Below are 18,411 nucleotides of genomic sequence, written 5' to 3' on the forward strand. Positions count from 1 at the left end.
TCCCGCCGCGGCGCGGCTGCCTGGGCTGTGCCCATGCCCGTGCCCTTCGCCGCCGTTCCCGGGAGCGGGGGCCGCCGCCGAGCCGGCGTGTGCCTGCCCTCAGCCCCCTTCTTCCTCTTTCTCCTCTCCTTCCGAGGGCATTTGAGGACAGATGAGACCAGGCGCCGGCTGAGAAAGGGGCGGGGGGCATCCCGAGTCAGGGAGCGTGGCAGTGGCCACACGCAAAACCGGGCGGTTGTGTGCGAGTGTGCGTGACCCTCGCTGCCTGGCGCAGCCCGCAGCTGCTGGGGCGAGCGCCCAGCCGAGCCCAGCCCTGGTGCTTTTTGCTCCGGCGGGCGCTACACGGCTGTTTGCCGGGCGGCCGGGTTCCTGCCATCCTCGGTGCATGCTTTTACGCCCGCCCGCCTGCCCGGCTTCAGGGCTGGGAGCATGGCAAGCGGTAAACGTCCTCCCTTCCGTGCAAAAAAACCCCGGGGTTTCGCCGCTTCCTTGGCGGGGACGGTGAGGTGCCGGCAGTGATTTGCCGTCGCAGGAGCCCGGCTTGTCTCTGCCTGTTGCCGTTTCTGACAATGGAAATCCCTGCCGTTGCCATAGCACCGGGCACTTGTTGCGAGGGGCTGGGGGGGGGAGTTGCTGCATTTCCTCTGATTCACCCCGATCCCCCCCCCCCCCCCCCCCCCCCCCCCCCCCGTGTCGGTAGCAGAATGCTGGTCTGCAAAACCTCAGCTATTTCAGCCAAAATAAAGACAAGTTGTAATAACGCAGCTCGTTGTATTTCAGATTTCAGGTACTCAGACTCCACCTTTACCTTCACCTATATTGGAGGCTCCAAAAGGTACTTTTTTTTACAGTAATGACTCCATTTCCTGCTGGCAGTGAGGTGCAGTGGTTCAATACCATGGCAGGCTTTTTTGTTTTCTTTCCTTTTGCAAGGAGGATCAATAAATCATCTGCCTTTGTGCAAACAAAACTGAGGAGGAAGTGTTGAGGGAGGTGATCAGAAAGGTGATCCTAGTTGTCAGAGGCTTGTTCCTCTGAGTGCTGCCCTGTGGTGCTTCACCGTTTCTCTTTTTTTAATTTATGTGTATATCTAGAATTTCTGCTGTATGTAAACTTAACAGAAACACAGGAAAGGCATCAACATATGAAATATAAAGTTAATTCATCTTAAAAAATTGGAAAAAGTTATTATTTTAATAAAAAATAGGCCATATTTCATATCAGCACCTTATTCTCTTGCATTTGAGAGCCATATTTAGTCCCATAACAGATGTGAGACTGCAATTGACCAAATTAAACTACTGAGACATTAAGTGAAATGTCAGTATAGCTTCTAAGGGTAAAAAAATGTTTTAGTGAATGGTAGTTTAAGTATTATTTCTAAGTGGTTATGAGCTTTTGGTTATAAACTGGATTATGCATGTACATTTTGTTTTATTATATTTCACCATTTGTTGTGTTTGTCTGTTTTCAAAAGGAAATGTATGTAAAAGCTTGAACACACATCCTTTTTGTTTTCCTGGATCTTAGTTACCTTTTATTTAATACGGTATTTATAGTATATGCTAGGTCATCCTCTTATCTTTTAGCTGAATTTTATTAGACTTGGCAAGATGTCTTGTTTGTTTGTTTGTTTGTTTTTTCTCAGACAGTTCATCTGATATCTTTGGTGATTCTTTTTCTTTACCAGGGTACATCAGGTTAAAGTGTTGTATTCTTTGCAAGTGAACCTTTCAGTGCAGGCAACGCTCCTACAGCCATCGGTTCTCCCCTGTGCATGCTTTGGGGCCTGGCTGCAGGACCAGGCTCCTAGATGGTCCCCAGGCTGCGAGACTGCTCAGAAAAATGCTTTCCCACTTCACTACCCTGCCACTTCCTACTAAAGGAAAAGACAACTTCTATCATTTTCAGTGGAGCAGAATAGATCAGTTCACCTAGTAGCTGAGAATCAGATGTATTTTCAGGTTGCTTGTAGTATACTCTTTAATTTAGGGGTTTAGTATATGTTTTGTTTTGATCTTGTTTTAAAAGACAATTTTGAAAGGCTTGATACAGTAAAAATTATCTAACAGAAATACTATTTATCATGTAATTAAAACAATCAAATTTGAAAGTTACTTTGCACTGTTTTCTAAACCTAATATTGCAGCAAGAAACCAGGAAGTGAAACCTGTCTATTGTTTCCATTTTCCAAGCTGAATAAAGTAAAAAGCCTAAGGGCATAACTGATGTACAACAAACTGGTTTATAAATGTTGAAACAAAATGTCACTTCTACAACGAGAGATGGAAGAGGGCCTTACATCCCACAGCCTTGAATTTTAACTAGGGTCAGCATTTGCTTAAGGAAACTGTTGACTGGAAACTAGTCTCAGGATCTTGAAAATTCAAACTGAATTAAAAAATAAAAGTTAGGCTTAGAGAAATTAGTGAAAGTGGATTGTTACTTAGAGCATACTCAAATTTCACTTTCCTTTTGACATTTTAAGGACATTTAAAAGGCATCCTTTGAGAGAAGGGTTTCATGTTCTCTGCTTGTTTGTATTTTGATTTAGAAAGATGTTTTATGATATTCTTACTATACAGTGGTGTACTGAGTGGCATGTTTATGGTAGTAAGCTCTCTTGTGAAGTATGTAAAATGAAAACCCTAAGCCTTGACCATTAAGGGCCAAACTTTTCTTTCTCACATTGAAGAAGAGTTAGTGGTTTCTTCTTAGAGAAGGTGGTTGCTGAGCAGTGGCTATGCTGTACTGTGTGCAGCATTTGGGCAGGTCTCCAGTACAGGCTCTACAAGGGTCAGCAACAGTGACATGTATGTGGTATCAATTTAGGAGAGCACAATGCTATCTAAGGATCTTTTTCTTGCATTTGGCCATGATTTTTTTCCCTACTACTGTTGCTGCATCTGTGGACTTCCTGAGTGCTGACCCTATTTTTTTACTATTGCACTCAGGAATTGTCCCTAAATGACAAAACCTCTATTAGCTTGTGATCATAGACTTGAGTATCAGCTGATAGACCTAGTCCTGTTACTTCAGATATTTAGCCTGATGACTTTGTTTTGTGAACCAGCAGGAACTCAGGCTTTTGAGTAATGGGCAAAGGGGTGAATGTTCACTGGATGGATGTTCAAACCAAGAAACAGATTTAAATGAGTAAGAGTTGAAATGGTGTGTACGGAAGATTACAGTACTTTAGCACTCACTAGCCATGCTTGGAACTAAGTCTTTTTCATGCTTTATTTCCTTTAGATGTTCCTTTAGGTCTGTGTGTAGCATGGCTTTTTTTTAGCCATAGTGGTTAGATACAAGAGCAGAGACCTCTGAAAGAAGGCAGTATGTTTTCTGTTTGAGAAGGAGGATTCTTTGTCTTACCCTTGTAAAAAGGCAGATTAAAATACTAGCAAGTTAAACATCACTGGGGGTTTTCCTCTGCATACTGTAGTTGCCCCTAGTGCCCATCAGTGGTCATTTATAAACTCAGAGCCAGATTCTTAGCAAATCAGTGTAAGTCCATGGAAGTCAGTGTACCAGTATTATTTCAGTTATGATGAGGACCTAAGATTTCTGTTTGTTCTTTAAACTGTTAAGTTTATCTGTGTGATATTTTTCTTCTTGGGGCCATCTTCTCTGACTATCTGATTTTTCCCTGTTGCTTGGATTGATTGCACAGCCCCTTCTTACGTTAATACTGTTCAAATGTTGAGGTGGTACATAACCATGCTGCAGATCAATCTAAATAGATAGGCCTGATCTGGAGCACATTTATCATAGCTTCAGTGGAGTTAACTTGTATTCCCACAGTAAAGTCCTGAACCAAACCCTGAGGGCATGAGTTAGCTTTTGTTCAAGTACAGAGGTTCCAGTGAAACCAACTAAGAACTATTATTTTTTTTATTAATTGTATAAACCTGTTCCAACATTTGATCTTTAGGTGGTATTAAGCTATTATTTAAGTACAAACATATTTGTATTGTGTGAATTATCATAAATAATCCTTTACCTGTGTAGTTCCGTTAATCCTTTTGGACTGTATTTCATGTTCAGACTGTACTTTTTTTTTTAAATGCACTGTGTTCACACTTCTAAATTATTAGAGTTGTTTGACACTGCAGAGATGCTTCCTGGTTTGGGAAGGTTGTAATTAGAAATTTATTAGTGAAGCACATCTTTGTGCATAATGTGGTCACTAAATATGGGGCAGATTGTTTATCAGTTTAATAATTTTTAATTTCATTGTCAGAAAGTGATAGGTAGGGTGATAGATTTCTTATAAAGTGAGGTGTTCATTTGGGTGCTGTGACTGTGCAAGATTTACTCTTCTTTACATCTGGCAGAATATCAGAAATGGCTGGATTCTTTATGCTTTTTACTGCAGGATCTAAAAAGGATATTACAGTGTGAACATGTTGAGTTTTCTTTTTTTTTTTAAAGAATCTAATTTCCTTTTTCCTATTATCTGCCCCTGTATGAAACATTGCTCCTCCAGAAACCCTGTAGACTGAACAGAAATGCTGATCTGTCATCTTTCAAATAGATATGCATGATGCCCTGAAGTTGTTTTCACTTTATATGTCATTTGACATGGTTTACATAAAAGCAGTGCTTGGTTGTCCTGAAAAAAAGATGTTTCCTTTTTTTTAGTGTTTTTCTCACCCCCTTTTTTTTTTCTGAGGCTAAACAAGGACATCATATCAGTTCTGAAATACCTCTTTATTCAAATAAGTACTTAACTCTCATTGGCAGTGAGTGACAGTGACAATAAGGCTGTGCATGAGAACAGATCTAATACTGCAGCATATTGTAAAGAAACTAGATAAGACCTGTAAGAACTAAACACACAGATTAAATTTGTCAGAATTCCCTCTTGTGTTCTGCTTTCCCTACATGAACACACTGATTACAATAATGGCAGTTCTGCAGATGCAAGGAAAGTTGAATTTTTGTATAAAGTAATTGTTTATTTTTGCTTAAAATAATGACAAATTGTTAACTTACACTCTTTTGATTTTGAATATTTGGCTATTTGTTTTTTATTCAAGGGGTTATACATAGTGCTTAATATTGTAGTATCAGAAATTCTCATGTAAATTGATGAATTAATTCCCACCTCACTGTAGCAGTGAAATATTTCACAGCTGGGGAGCTGTGCCACTGAAAGAGTAACTAAATTGCTTGTGGCTTTCTACAGCTAAAGATGAAAACCACTGTCTGAAGTCCTAGCACATTATGTCCACCAGGTGTTTGAACCACTTGATAAATACATACAGATAATGTTTTTTTCCCCTTTAGTGGTATGCCCTATTGCTACTTACATGAATTTAATAAAACTGTGCCTACATCAGAGATTCCATTTAGTGAATAATTTTGAAATGCTGACATCATTCTGATAATGCTGAAAGTCTTCAATACAAAAAAGTGGTGAAGAAAAATAGTTTCGGGCTAATCAATGTGTGTTTTTATTTGAAAATTTATGTTCAATTTATATATACTGTAGCAAAAAAGGAGAGAGAGAATTGAAAAAAAATTTTACAACTGAAACATAAAAATGTGTTGATTCAAAGAAATTAACTCAATAGTTTGATTAACTATTAAGTAGGTATTCTTTATTGGCAGCGCTGGATGCACAGGGGATCGCTCCACCTATTGTGCACACCGTCGGGTCTAATTGTGCAGGTTAAGTACATGTTCTACATATATATTCACTAGATTTCCGAGAAATGTTATACATATTAATTAGTTTTCCAGGAAACTATTAGCATATGCAAATGTCCTTTACGCAGGCGCATTGAAGGTCTCTGGTGGTCTTCAGGAGTCCTCTGGTGGTCTTCCATAGTCTTCCTCACTTGTCCACTACTTGACCCTCCTCAGGTGATTCTGCGCAGTATGGTCTTTTACATGTTTTGATACATCAGTGTTTGTTAGTGCTCTTATTATCTAAGTTTTCATTAGTGGTGTAGAACCATATGGTTAGTTTAAGCTAAATTATCTACAAGGACGAGAACAAAGACAGGAGTTCTTATCTTTTCTGGCCCTATCTATTCAAGCAAGGCCTCTACTTGTGCCTTCTCAACAAGACTGTAAGTTCATCAAACATTTAATTAAGTTTTGTGATTGCTCATGGTTCCTTCTTGCTCATCACTCCCAAGTACCAGTCTCAGACAGGCTTAATCCTTGACAAACACCAGTCTTTGGTATGTAAAGTTACAGAGAGACAATCATTAAGCAATTAGCAGTTCCTTCTCTATATCAGTGTCCATCTGAAAATATCAAAATGGAACACTTTCCTGAACATTTTCATTTTTTTCTTTCCTTTCCAAAATGATCTAGTTTAAGACCAACCTTTTTTGAATAAGTTAGTTTTAACCTAGCTCCTCTGTCTGGTTCATTGCATGGCAATGTGTTTTCTGGCTATGCAAGGTTTGGGAAGAGAAGGTTGGAATGCTCCTTTTAGAAACAATGCTGGCTTACATAAGATAAAAGTATCCATGAAAGTACAACTTAAAAATAGGAGAAAACAATTTTTATGGAATCCATTGCTCTGAATGGTTTTAGTTTAGCAGGAACTGTATTTATACAGGGCTTAGGAAGGGCTGGCATGAGTACAGGTCATTGTCCTCATTTCAGCTGGGATAGAGTTAACTGTCTTCCTAGTAGCTGGTACAGTGCTATGTTTTGAGTTCAGTATGAGAAGAATGTTGATAACACTGATGTTTTCAGTTGTTGCTCAGTAGTGTTTAGACTATAGTCAAGGATTTTTCAGCTTCTCATGCCCAGCCAGCGAGAAAGCTGGAGGGGCACAAGAAGTTGGCACAGGACACAGCCAGGGCAGCTGACCCAAACTGGCCAACGGGGTATTCCATACCATGGGACGTCCCATCTAGTATAGGAACTGGGAAGTGGGGGCAGGGATTCGCCGCTCGGGGACTAGCTGGGTGTCGGTCGGCGGGTGGTGAGCAATTGCCCTGCGCATCATTTGTGCATTGCAATCCTTTTATTACTACTGTTGCCATTTTATTAGTGTTATCATTATCATTATTAGTTTCTTCTTTTCTGTTCTATTAAACCGTTCTTATCTCAACACACGAGTTTTACTTCTTTTTTTCCAATTTTCTCCCCCATCCCTCTGGATGGGGGGGGAATGAGTGAGCAGCTGTGTGGTGCTGAGTTGCTGGCTGGGGTTAAACCACGACAGTCCATTTTGGCGCCCAACGTGGGGCATGAAGGGTTGAGATAACGACAAACCTGACCAGAGCTTGTTAAAACACATTTGTTCTAAGCTTTCATTATGTTGATTTATGTGTTCTTAGAGTTGTTGCTCTGTTTTTTAAAGCTCTGTTATGTATCAGCTCGCTTGTTGTATGTAGTTCCTCTTCTGCTGCTTATCATCCGTGGGAGGTGGATTAAGGTTTTCGCTTTCATGTATGGTATAACACTGGTTTATGGTATGATAAAGTCATCGGCTGTGGGATTAATCTGGTATTTGCACTTAGCATTGTCACCTTTATACTGCGGGAGCCATCTGTGGGAAACTATTAATAATTACACCATTTACCTTTCCTCCATGGAAAACCAGTCTATGGGTGGGGTACCTTTCTTCCCCTCTCCTTTCTCCTTCAGTCCAGTTACAATGGTGTTTGAGAATTTTGAAAAATATGAATACTCCTGGGATGTTGGGACTAGCACGGTCCTAGCCCTACTGCTAGGAATTAGCATACTTCTGAATGTGGTTCAGGTCTTGTTTAAGGTTAAACAACTATTTAGGAAGATCACCGAGAGATCTGCCCCAAGGCTGGATAATTATGAGTGGCAGGGTATGTGGGGTGGTATGGGCAAGTACCTAGAAAAGTGGGCACCTCCAATGTTTTGGAAATTCACCCCTGAACAAGTGCAGAATCCAACAGAACTAGTAAAATATTTGGAAAAGGTATGCTGTCACCCTGGCAGCTCCAGAGAGATACAAATCACTGCAACGTGCTGGGGCCTGGCCCATGCCTATCGAGCCCTGTTCGACACCACTCAGTACCCTCAAGGGGAAGAGAAGGTCTCTGGACCTAACAACAAAACAATGAGCACCGTGGCCACCCAAATCTTGGCAACGGGCGCTGCGGTCCCTCCAGCCCCAGCGACGAGCACTGCTGCTACACAAACCTTGGCGACAGACACTGCCGTTATCCAAAACCCAGCGAGCGATACTGCAACTGAACCAGTGGACCAACCTGCACCAGTATTAGTTGCCCCCGTACAGAAAAAGAAATATACAAAAAAATCAGTTCGCTTAGAGAAGGAGGAAGATGAGCCAGGGCCATCACGGGAAACAGAGGAAGAGGCAAAACCAGAGGTAATAACCCGGTCCCTATCCTTGAGTGAGCTGTGGGATTTGCGAAAAGATTTTGGCCGCCGTATAGGTGAGCATATTATCACCTGGCTCCTCTGATGCTGGGACAATGGGGCTAATAGCTTGGAATTAGAAGGTAGGGAAGCCAAGCAGCTGGGATCACTTGCCAGGGAAGGTGGCATTGACAAGGCAATTGGAAAAGGGACACAAGCCATCAGCCTCTGGAGGCGACTCCTGTCAGGTGTGAAGGAAAGGTACCCCTTTAAGGAAGATGTTATATGTCAATCAAACAAGTGGACCACCATGGAAAAAGGTATCCAATACCTCAGGGAATTAGCTGTGCTAGAGACGATTCATCATGACCCGGACAACCCACAATTACCCAAATATCCAGACGAAGTCCAATGCACACGACCCATGTGGTGGAAGTTTGTATGGAGCGCACCATTGTCCTATGCCAACTCACTGGCAATAATGTCCTGGAAAGATGAAGAGGCACCGACAGTGGAGGAAGTGGCTCGCCACCGTCAATACGAAGAAAATCTCTCCTCCTCCCTACAAGCCTGCATTTCGGCTGTGGAGAAGCTGTCGGAGGATTTCCAGCAATTCAAAGAGGATATGTCCTATTCCCCAGCTGTAAGGACCAATGTCTCAGCTATTAGGAGTGAGCGTTCCTCTGGCCAAGAGAGAGAATATAGAAGGTACACACTGCGAGTTGCCCTGTGGTTTTACCTATGTGATCAGGGAGAGGACATGAGGAAATGGGACGGAAAACCTACCTCGGTCCTAAATGCATGGGTACGTGAGCTGCGAGGAAAAACCACCACAAAAGGGGATTCTATCAGGAAAAATGCCGCTCCAGTTTCCAGACAGAGTAGAAGGGCTGATCTCATTTCTGATCCTCTTGAAGGGACTTCTGAGCCAATTTTACAAGAAGTGAATACTGGATATTCTGACCAGAATTAGAGGGGCCCTGCTCCAGCCAGGTGGAGGAAAGGGATAACCGGGTCTATTGGACTGTGTGGATTCGATAGCCTGGCACGTCAGACCCACAGGAGTACAAGGCTCTAGTAGACACGGGTGCACAGTGCACTCTAATGCCATCAAGTTATAAAGGGGCAGAACCCATTTGTATTTCTGGTGTGACAGGGGGATCTCAAGAGTTAACTGTATTGGAAGCTGAAGTAAGCCTAACTGGGAATGAATGGCAGAAACACCCCATTGTGACTGGTCCAGAGGCTCTGTGTATCCTTGGCATAGAATACCTCAGGAGAGAGTATTTCAAGGACCCAAAGGGGTATCGATGGGCTTTTGGTATAGCTGCCATGGAGATGGAGGGCACTGAACAGCTGTCTACCCTGCCTGGTCTCTGCCAAGACCCTTCGATTGTGGGGTTGCTGAAGGTTGAAGAACAACAAGTGCCAATTGCTACCACGATGGTGCACCGGCGGCAATATCGCACCAACCGAGACTCTCTGATTCCCATCCACAAGTTGATTCACCAACTGGAGAGCCAAGGAGTGATCAGCAAAACTCGCTCACCCTTTAATAGTCCCATATGGCCAGTGCGGAAGTCTAATGGGGAGTGGAGACTAACAGTTGACTATCGCGGCCTGAATGAAGTCACGCCACCTCTGAGTGCTGCCGTTCCAGATATGCTAGAACTTCAATATGAACTGGAATCAAAGGTAGCAAAGTGGTATGCCACAATTCACATCACTAATGCATTTTTCTCAATTCCTCTGGCAGTAGAGTGCAGGCCACAGTTTGCTTTCACTTGGAGTGGCTTCCAGTACACTTGGAATCGATTGCCCCAGGGGTGGAAACACAGCCCCACCATTTGTCATGGACTGACCCAGGCTGCACTGGAAAAAGGTGAAGCTTCAAAACACCTGCAATACATTGATGACATCATTGTATGGGGCAACACGGCAGAAGAAGTCTTTGAGAAAGAGAAGAAAATATTCCAAATCCTTCTGAAAGCCGGTTTTGCCATAAAAGAAAGTAAGGTCAAGGGACCTGCACAGGAGATCCAGTTTTTTGGCAATAAAATGGCAAGATGGACGTCGTCAGATCCCAATGGACGTGATTAACAAAATAGCTGCTATGTCTCCCCCAACTTATAAAAAGGACACACAGGCCTTCTTAGGTGTCGTGGGATTTTGGAGGATGCATATTCCAAATTACAGTTTGATTGTAAGCCCTCTTTATCAAGTGACCTGGAAGAAGAATGATTGTAAATGGGGCCCTGAACAACAACAAGCCTTTGAACAAATTAAACCGGAGATTGTTCATGCCGTAGCCCTTGGACCAGTCCGGACAGGACAAGATGTTAAAAATGTGCTCTACACTGCGGCTGGGGAGAATGGCCCTACCTGGAGCCTTTGGCAGAAAGCACCTGGGGAGACCCGAGGCCGACCCCTGGGGTTTTGGAGTCGAGGATATCGAGGATCCGAGGCTCGCTATACTCCAACTGAAAAAGAGATCTTGGCAGCATATGAAGGAGTTTGATCTGCCTCAGAAGTGGTTGTTACTGAGACACAGCTCCTCTTAGCACCCCGACTGCCGGTGCTGGGCTGGATGTTCAAAGGGAGGGTCTCCTCTACACATCACGCGACTGACACCACGTGGAGTAAGTGGATTGCACTGATCACACAATGGGCTCGCATAGGAAACCCCAGTCACCCAGGAATGTTAGAAGTGATCACGGACTGGCCAGAAGGCAAAGATTTTGGAATGTCGCCAGAGGAGGAGGTGACATGGGCTGAAGAGGCCCCGCTGTATAATAAACTGCCAGAAAATGAGAGGCAATATGCCCTGTTCACTGATGGGTCCTGTCGCATTGTGGGAAAACATCGGAGGTGGAAGGCTGCTGTATGGACTCCTACACGACTAGTCGCAGAAGCCGCTGAAGGAGAAGGTGAATCGAGTCAGTTTGCAGAGGTGAAAGCCATCCAGCTAGCGTTAGACATTGCTGAAAGAGAAAAGTGCCCAGTGCCCTATCTCTGTACTGACTTCTGGATGGTGGCAAATGCCCTATGGGGGTGGCTACAGCAATGGAAGCAGAGCAACTGGCAGCGCAGAGGTAAACCCATCTGGTCTGCCACACTGTGGCAAGATATTGCGTCCCAGCTAGAGAATCTGGTTGTAAAAGTACGTCATGTAGATGCTCACGTACCCAAGGGTTGGGCCACTGAAGAACATCGAAACAACGAACAGGTGGATCAGGCTGCCAAGATTGAAGTGGCTCAGGTGGACCTGGACTGGCAACATAAGGGTGAGCTATTTATGGCTCGGTGGGCCCATGATACTTCAGGCCATCAGGGAAGAGATGCAACATATAGATGGGGTCGAGATCGAGGGGTGGACCTGACCATGGACTCTATCGCGCAGGTTATCCATGAATGTGAAACATGTGCTGCAATTAAGCAAGCCAAGCGGTTAAAGCCCCTGTGGTATGGAGGGCGATGGCTGAAGTATAAATTTGGGGAAGCCTGGCAAATTGACTATATCATACTCCCACAAACTTGCCAAGGCAAGCGCTATGTGCTGACAATGGTGGAAGCAACCACCAGATGGCTGGAAACATATTCTGTACCCCATGCCACTGCCTGGGACACTATCCTGGGCCTTGAGAAGCAGGTCTTGTGGCGATATGGCACCCCAGAAAGAATTGAGTCAGACAACGGGACTCATTTCTGAAACAACCTCATAGACACCTGGGCCAAAGAGCATGGCATTGAGTGGGTGTATCACATCCCCTATCATGCACCAGCCTCTGGGAAAATTGAGCGATACAATGGACTGTTAAAGACTACATTGAAAGCATTGGGGGGTGGAACTTTCAAACATTGGGATACACATTTAGCAAAAGCCACCTGGTTAGTCAACACCAGAGGATCTGCCAATCGGTGTGGCCCTGTGTATTGGTTTTGTTTGGCAAGGTTTTGGTAGCGGGGGGGGGGGGGGGGGGGTTACAGGGGTGGCTTCTGTAAGAAACTGCTGGAAGCTTCCCCTGTGTTCGAGAGAGAGCGAGCCCATATTAGCCGGCTCTGAGACGGACCCGCCGCCGGCCAAGGCCGAGCCAATCAGTGATAGTGGTAACGTCTCTGTGATAACATTTTTAAGAAGGAAAAAAAGTTGGGACGGGGAGAAACTGCCGCCGGAGTGAGGAGTGAGAACATGTAAGAGAAACAAGCCTGCGGACACCAAGGTCAGTGAAGAAGGAGGGGGAGGAGATGCTCCAGGCGCCGGAGCGAAGATTCCCCTGCAGCCCGTGGTGAAGACCCTGGTGAGGCAGGCTGTCCCCCTGCAGTCCAGGGAGGTCCACGGGGGAGCAGATATCCACCTGTAGCCCGTGGAGGACCCCACGCCGGAGCAGGTGGGTTCCCGAAGGAGGCTGTGACCCCGTGGGAACCCCGCGCTGGAGCAGGTTCCTGGCAGGACCTGCGGATCTGTGGAGAGAGGAGCCCACGGAGCAGGTTTTCTGGCAGGACTTGTGACCCCGTGGGGGACCCGCGCTGGAGCAGTGTGCTCCTGAAGGACTGCACACCGTGGAATGGACCCACGCTGGAGCAGTTCGTGAAGAACTGCAGCCCGTGGGAATGGCCCACGTTGGAGGAGTTCGTGGAGGACTGTCTCCCGTGGGTGGGACCCCACGCTGGAGCAGGGGAAGAGTGTGATCAGCCCTCGTCCTGAGGAGGTGAAGCGGCAGAAAATAACGTGTGATGACCATAAACCCCATCCCTGTCCCCCTGTGCCGCTGGGGGGGCTTGGTGGTGAAATCCGGGAGGGTAGTTGTGCCCGGGAAGAAGGGAGGGGTGGTGGGAAGGTGTTCTGAGATTTCATTTTACTTCTCATTACCATGCTCTGGTTGATTTGTAATAAATTGAGTTAATTTTGCAAATTGAGTCTGTTTTGCCCGTGACGGTAATAGTGAATGATCTCTCCTGTCCTTATCTCGACCCGCGAGCCTTTTGTTATATTTTCTCTCCCCTATCCAGCTGAGGATGGGGGAGTGATAGAACGGCTTTGGTGGGCACCTGGTGTTCAGCCAGGGTTAACCCATCACACCCTGCCCAATCAGAACTTTTACATACTGTAGAAGGGGATAAAGTCCCTGTAGTGCACATGAAAAATATGTTAGGGAAGACAGTCTGGGTTACTCCTGCCTCAGGCAAAGGTAAACCCATTCATGGGATTGCTTTTGCTCAAGGGCCTGGGTGCACTTGGTGGGTGATGCGACAAGATGGAAAAGTCCAATGTGTGCCTCAAGGGGATTTGACGTTAGGTGAAAATAGCCAGTGAATTAAACTGTATGATATTAGTTGCTATATAACCCTGCTACTGTATGTTATCATTACTATAATTGTTATATGCTATATCCATAGTACTATAGTAAGAATCACTTAGATCAAGCAAGAAAAACTGTGATAAAACTGAGCAAAGCGCAGTAGTGATGGAACCAGAACTGACTCCAGCATGCAACAATCCAACGGTGCACACCATCCTCCTGCTGTGTCCAACGTCACCTGCTTGTCACACCGCACTGAAGCCCAATTCTGCTCTACCGACTGAGAGGACTTTGCACCATCCCTCCTGCCCAGACAGACTGGTGTGACAGATGGAGCCCAGAGTCGGAAACTGAATGAACTCAACAAACATTTTAAAAACATAATGGATGAACTAAAGGAATGATATCTCTGTGTGTGTATACATATATATATATCATTGTACATATGTCTCAAAGGGATGGAAAGAAAGGTGGTGATGATTGATCAGGATGTAACTAAAGGTATGGGAACTGAGCATGACGTCAGTGGTATAGAATAAGGGGTGGATACTGTCTTGGTTTCAGCTGGGATAGCGTTAACTGTCTTCTTGTAGCTGGTACAGTGCTATGTTTTGAGTTCAGTATGCGAAGAACCTTGATAACACTGATGTTTTTCAGTTGTTGCTCAGTAGTGTTTAGACTAAAGTCAAGGATTTTTCAGCTTCTCATGCCCAGCCAGCGAGAAAGCTGGAGGGGCACAAGAAGTTGGCACAGGACACAGCCAGGGCACCTGACCCAAACTGGCCAACAGGGTATTCCATATCATGTGACGTCCCATCTAGTATAGGAACTGGGAAGTGGGGGGGCGGGAATCGCCGCTCAGGGACTAGCTGGGTGTTGGTCGCTGGGTGGTGAGCAATTGCCCTGCGCATCATTTGTACATTCCAATCCTTTTATTACTACTGTTGTCATTTTATTAGTGTTATCATTACCATTATTAATTTCTTCTTTTCTGTTCTATTGAACCATTCTTATGTCAACCCACGAGTTTTACTTCTTTTTTCCTGATTTTCTCCCCCATCCTGCTCGATGGCAGGGGAGTGAGTGAGTGGCTGCGTGGTGCTTAGTTGCTGGCTGGGGTTAAACCACCACAGTCATCTTCTGTTGCTAATGGTTGCGCTTAACTTTGTGTACAGGTTATTAAATATGTAATTACATTCCTAAAATCTACCTCTACTACAGTAAGATAGGGATGAAAACTAGATACGCAGCTTGTACTTAGCCCTCTGTTTATTGCTATTTCAGAATACTTGGAAGATTGTACATCGTCTTTCAATTTTAACTTTCCTATCAAATAGGGCTTAACATTTTTGCCAGGACAGCACCATTTCCTGGAAGAAAAATCTGTGATACGAGACAGGAGTCTAGTTTACATATAACATGGAAAGCATTGTGTTTTTAATTTCTTCATTAAAGATTCTGTAGATTAAGTAATGTTGAATACAGCCTTGGGTACTTTTAAAAAATAGGCAATGGTGAGGGTTTGTGAAAAGCAAAATCAATACCATTCTACTCACAGTCTCATTGACCTCGCCTTTTTTTGATGATCTTGTTTTTGACAGATCCTTCTTGCCTTGCTGTTAGAAAATCAGCAGTGTCTGAAATTAACCCAATCCCCATCAGTGCATCTTGTAAAAATTACATACTTCAGGGATATTATGGATTTATGGAAATCTCTTTCTAGTCTGGTGAAGTGAGGGACTATCCTCTTTCAGCTGCATACTGTACTGATACTAAGAACAATACCTTCAAATTGTGAAGGTCTACCCTTCTGTGAGAAAAATGTGGTTTTAGGCACTTAAATGAATGGCCTAGTTTTCAGAAGTGCTGAACTCCCACACCACATAGTGGTCTCAGTATTACTGTGCATTGCTTAGCACTTTTAAAAAACAACAGGTTCTTTATGCAGGTGTTTTTGTCATACAAACGCATGCACTGCTGTTTGAATGATTCACCAACACAGAGCTGGGAAGAGTGCTTGAATGTCTTTACAGAAAATGTTTTCAGTAATTTCTTCTTCCTCTGCTTTCATCACATATTTTAACATATTAAGTACCTAAAAATAGACCTGTAGGCTGTCATTGTTAGTGTGTTAATGTGATAAGACAAATATATTTGAAAGTGGAGTTCACTCTGACAAAAATAATTTAGATCACTTTTCTCTGTATTGGGACTAATGACATTTCTGTTTTTTTCCTGTTAGTCTCTAATAATTTCCCATATTTTTGATTGCTCATAAATAAAGAGCTGAAGATACCTGTTGGCATATTTTTTCCATGGATTACTTACTGTGCAGAATATGAATTCTCATTTGAGTCAGAGTCTAATCACTCAGAGTCAAAATACCTACTTTAATAAGCTTCAGCACCTAGAGGGAAAGTAAATTTTAAATTGCTGGGAGAGTTCAGTTTAGTTACAATTAAAACTATGAAAGGGATGAAATGTGAGTAAATCTTTAAAAAAGTCCAATTTATAATTCTGCCTTGGCATTAAATAAATCCCACTTAAGAGGACAGCTCTTAAGAATTAATGTCCTCCTTGCTACAAGAGGGTAGATTTTTACAGATGTTTCATTGAACAGGCCTCATCTGAGGAAAAGTAGCTCCTTTTAACAAGGTAAAATTGACTCATAAAGATAAGCCTACTATCCTGTGCAGCAGTAGCTAGAAAATCTCATTGAAAGATGAGGGACTAAACAATGTACAGAAATATATCTCCTTCCCCTGACAACCTTCTGCATGCTCACATAAGATTGCATCCAGCCTGTTTCTATGGGAGGAAGAGCAGGAAACAGCCTTGCCTAAGGACTGGGAACAATTGTAGCTTTTATGAGTCAGACTTTCCTGGGAGGACCCATTATCTCCAGGGAGCTTTATGTCAGACATTGTGTTCCCCTACTGCAAGGGCTAAACATGCTTTTGTCATTATGTAATCCCATGGGAGTAAGTCATGGTCTTGCACATGCTCACATAAGGTAACAGGGAGAAAACAGTCTTGGGTAAAGGTTGGAGCGTGAACATCTTTCTGTAGCTTACTTCAAGGCAGAGTACCTGCGTGAGCCCTGTAGAAGGCTTTGGCTTCTCCTGGCTGTTGTAGAAGACCATGGTGTGTCCTGGCAATTAGGATTGAGCTGAATCCCTTCGATGAAGTTCTTCTGAGGGAGACTTCTGTGGTGCTCAGTGGGAGCCTGTCTAGAGCAAGGAATTGAGGGCAAAGAGGACGCTCAAAAAAGCTAGCAAGCCCTCCAGACATCTCCTTCCAGCCTTGAGGCATTGATCAGAAATAAAAGGAGCAACAGCATGTCTCCTGTGTAATGAAATGTACTGTTTGCCAAAAGAGAGTGCAAAAAATAGTGATATATACCATTTGTAAAAAGAAGTATATAATTAAAGAATAAGTTCCTTTCAAACTGTGTAGCATTCTGCATTTTATCTCATATATTAGATGTTGCCATCCTGAAATCTTGTTGCTTTAAATGAATGTTCCATTTTATGTTTATAGATAAGATTTTTTCATATTTTAAGAGCAAAGCTAGAAGGCAGGATAACTTTGCACCGTTCAACTGTTTTGTTTCTACCCAATAAGGTATTATTTGTGACAGACAGCATTTGCTCTCAAGTAGAAAAAATAGCCTACGGGTTAGAGATGGTATTCCAGGTCACTAGCTTTTCTGCAAATGATAGAATATTTAATTTTAGGGTTTTTTTTGTGGTTTTGCTCATTCTTTTTCCTTTATGTTGAAAAATCCATCTTTGATGGGGAGTTCTCACCCTGTAATGATCATACATACAGCAAGATATGAAAATAATTAGGATGCTCTTCTGTCAGAGTAGGACCTGGGGTTGATAAAGGTGTCAAAACCAGGAAGCACTTCATTGTCATAAAAGTACTTGCTGACAGTCAACTGCTTGTTCTCAACTACAGCTGTATAAATCTGGAGTAATTCCACTGATGTGATGGGGCTCACTTGAGTCCTCAGCAATACTGATGAATTTTTGATTTGGCCCTGACTACTCCTAGTGAATGGCAATCCAGGTGATTTTTTTCACCTGGGGGGAGTTATGAAGACCAGAGGTCTGTTTTCTGCCATCTTTGCAGATGTATTCTCTTTTTGAGTACTTTCCTGGATGGTGGGAGAGCTGCAATTTATCCAAGGAAAAAAGCTTGCTTTCATGTATTCTTATCAAGTTGCTGGTGTTGCAGAGGGCACAGATAGAAGGCCAATTGTCAAAACCATGCTTTTCTTCCTCTGTCTTTTTAGCCTTAGCATCTGAAAACCTGGTTGTCACAGAGTCTCTTTTAAGAACATAATTTGCTGGGCCACATGAAAACCTCTTTACCTGTCACTCACTCAGAATCAGTATTAAGCCGAGTCCCAAAATGGTTTCAGAGTTTTTTGTAGATATAACCATTAATTGAAATAGAAATGGTGATTTCTTCAAGAAGATTATTCTGTGAAAACACCTAAAAAGATTAACTTAACTTTGTCTGGATTAAAACTGTGTGAACTCTGGTTATTTCAATATATATTTGTACAAAACAGTGGGAACATAAAAAACCAAAAGAGTTTTACAGTACTTCAGACCAAAAAATATAACCTTCAAGTATTAAAAACTTCTGGAAAACATATATTTGGTTAATGCCTTAGTATGGCAGTTATGGACACTATCAACAGCCTTCCCTTATAGACAGGGAATTATATAAATTAAGGTTGTCTACTGGCTTAATACGGTTCTGTGAA

At 43.3% G+C, this 18,411-nt stretch overlaps 1 protein-coding gene across 2 annotated transcripts in view; it reads left to right on the forward strand.

Moving 5' to 3' along the window:
* Positions 1 to 18,411, forward strand: part of LOC126035251 (protein mono-ADP-ribosyltransferase PARP8-like) — a 203,611-nt gene that overhangs the window by 650 nt on the left and 184,550 nt on the right. For both annotated transcript variants that reach the window (XM_049793580.1, XM_049793581.1), the window contains exon 2: positions 781 to 835. In XM_049793580.1, coding sequence (XP_049649537.1) covers positions 781 to 835 — 55 coding nt within the window. The remainder of the gene's footprint in view (positions 1 to 780; positions 836 to 18,411) is intronic.

Source organism: Accipiter gentilis, chromosome W (genome assembly GCF_929443795.1).
Source record: "Accipiter gentilis chromosome W, bAccGen1.1, whole genome shotgun sequence".
Taxonomy (NCBI): Eukaryota; Metazoa; Chordata; class Aves; order Accipitriformes; family Accipitridae; genus Astur; species Astur gentilis.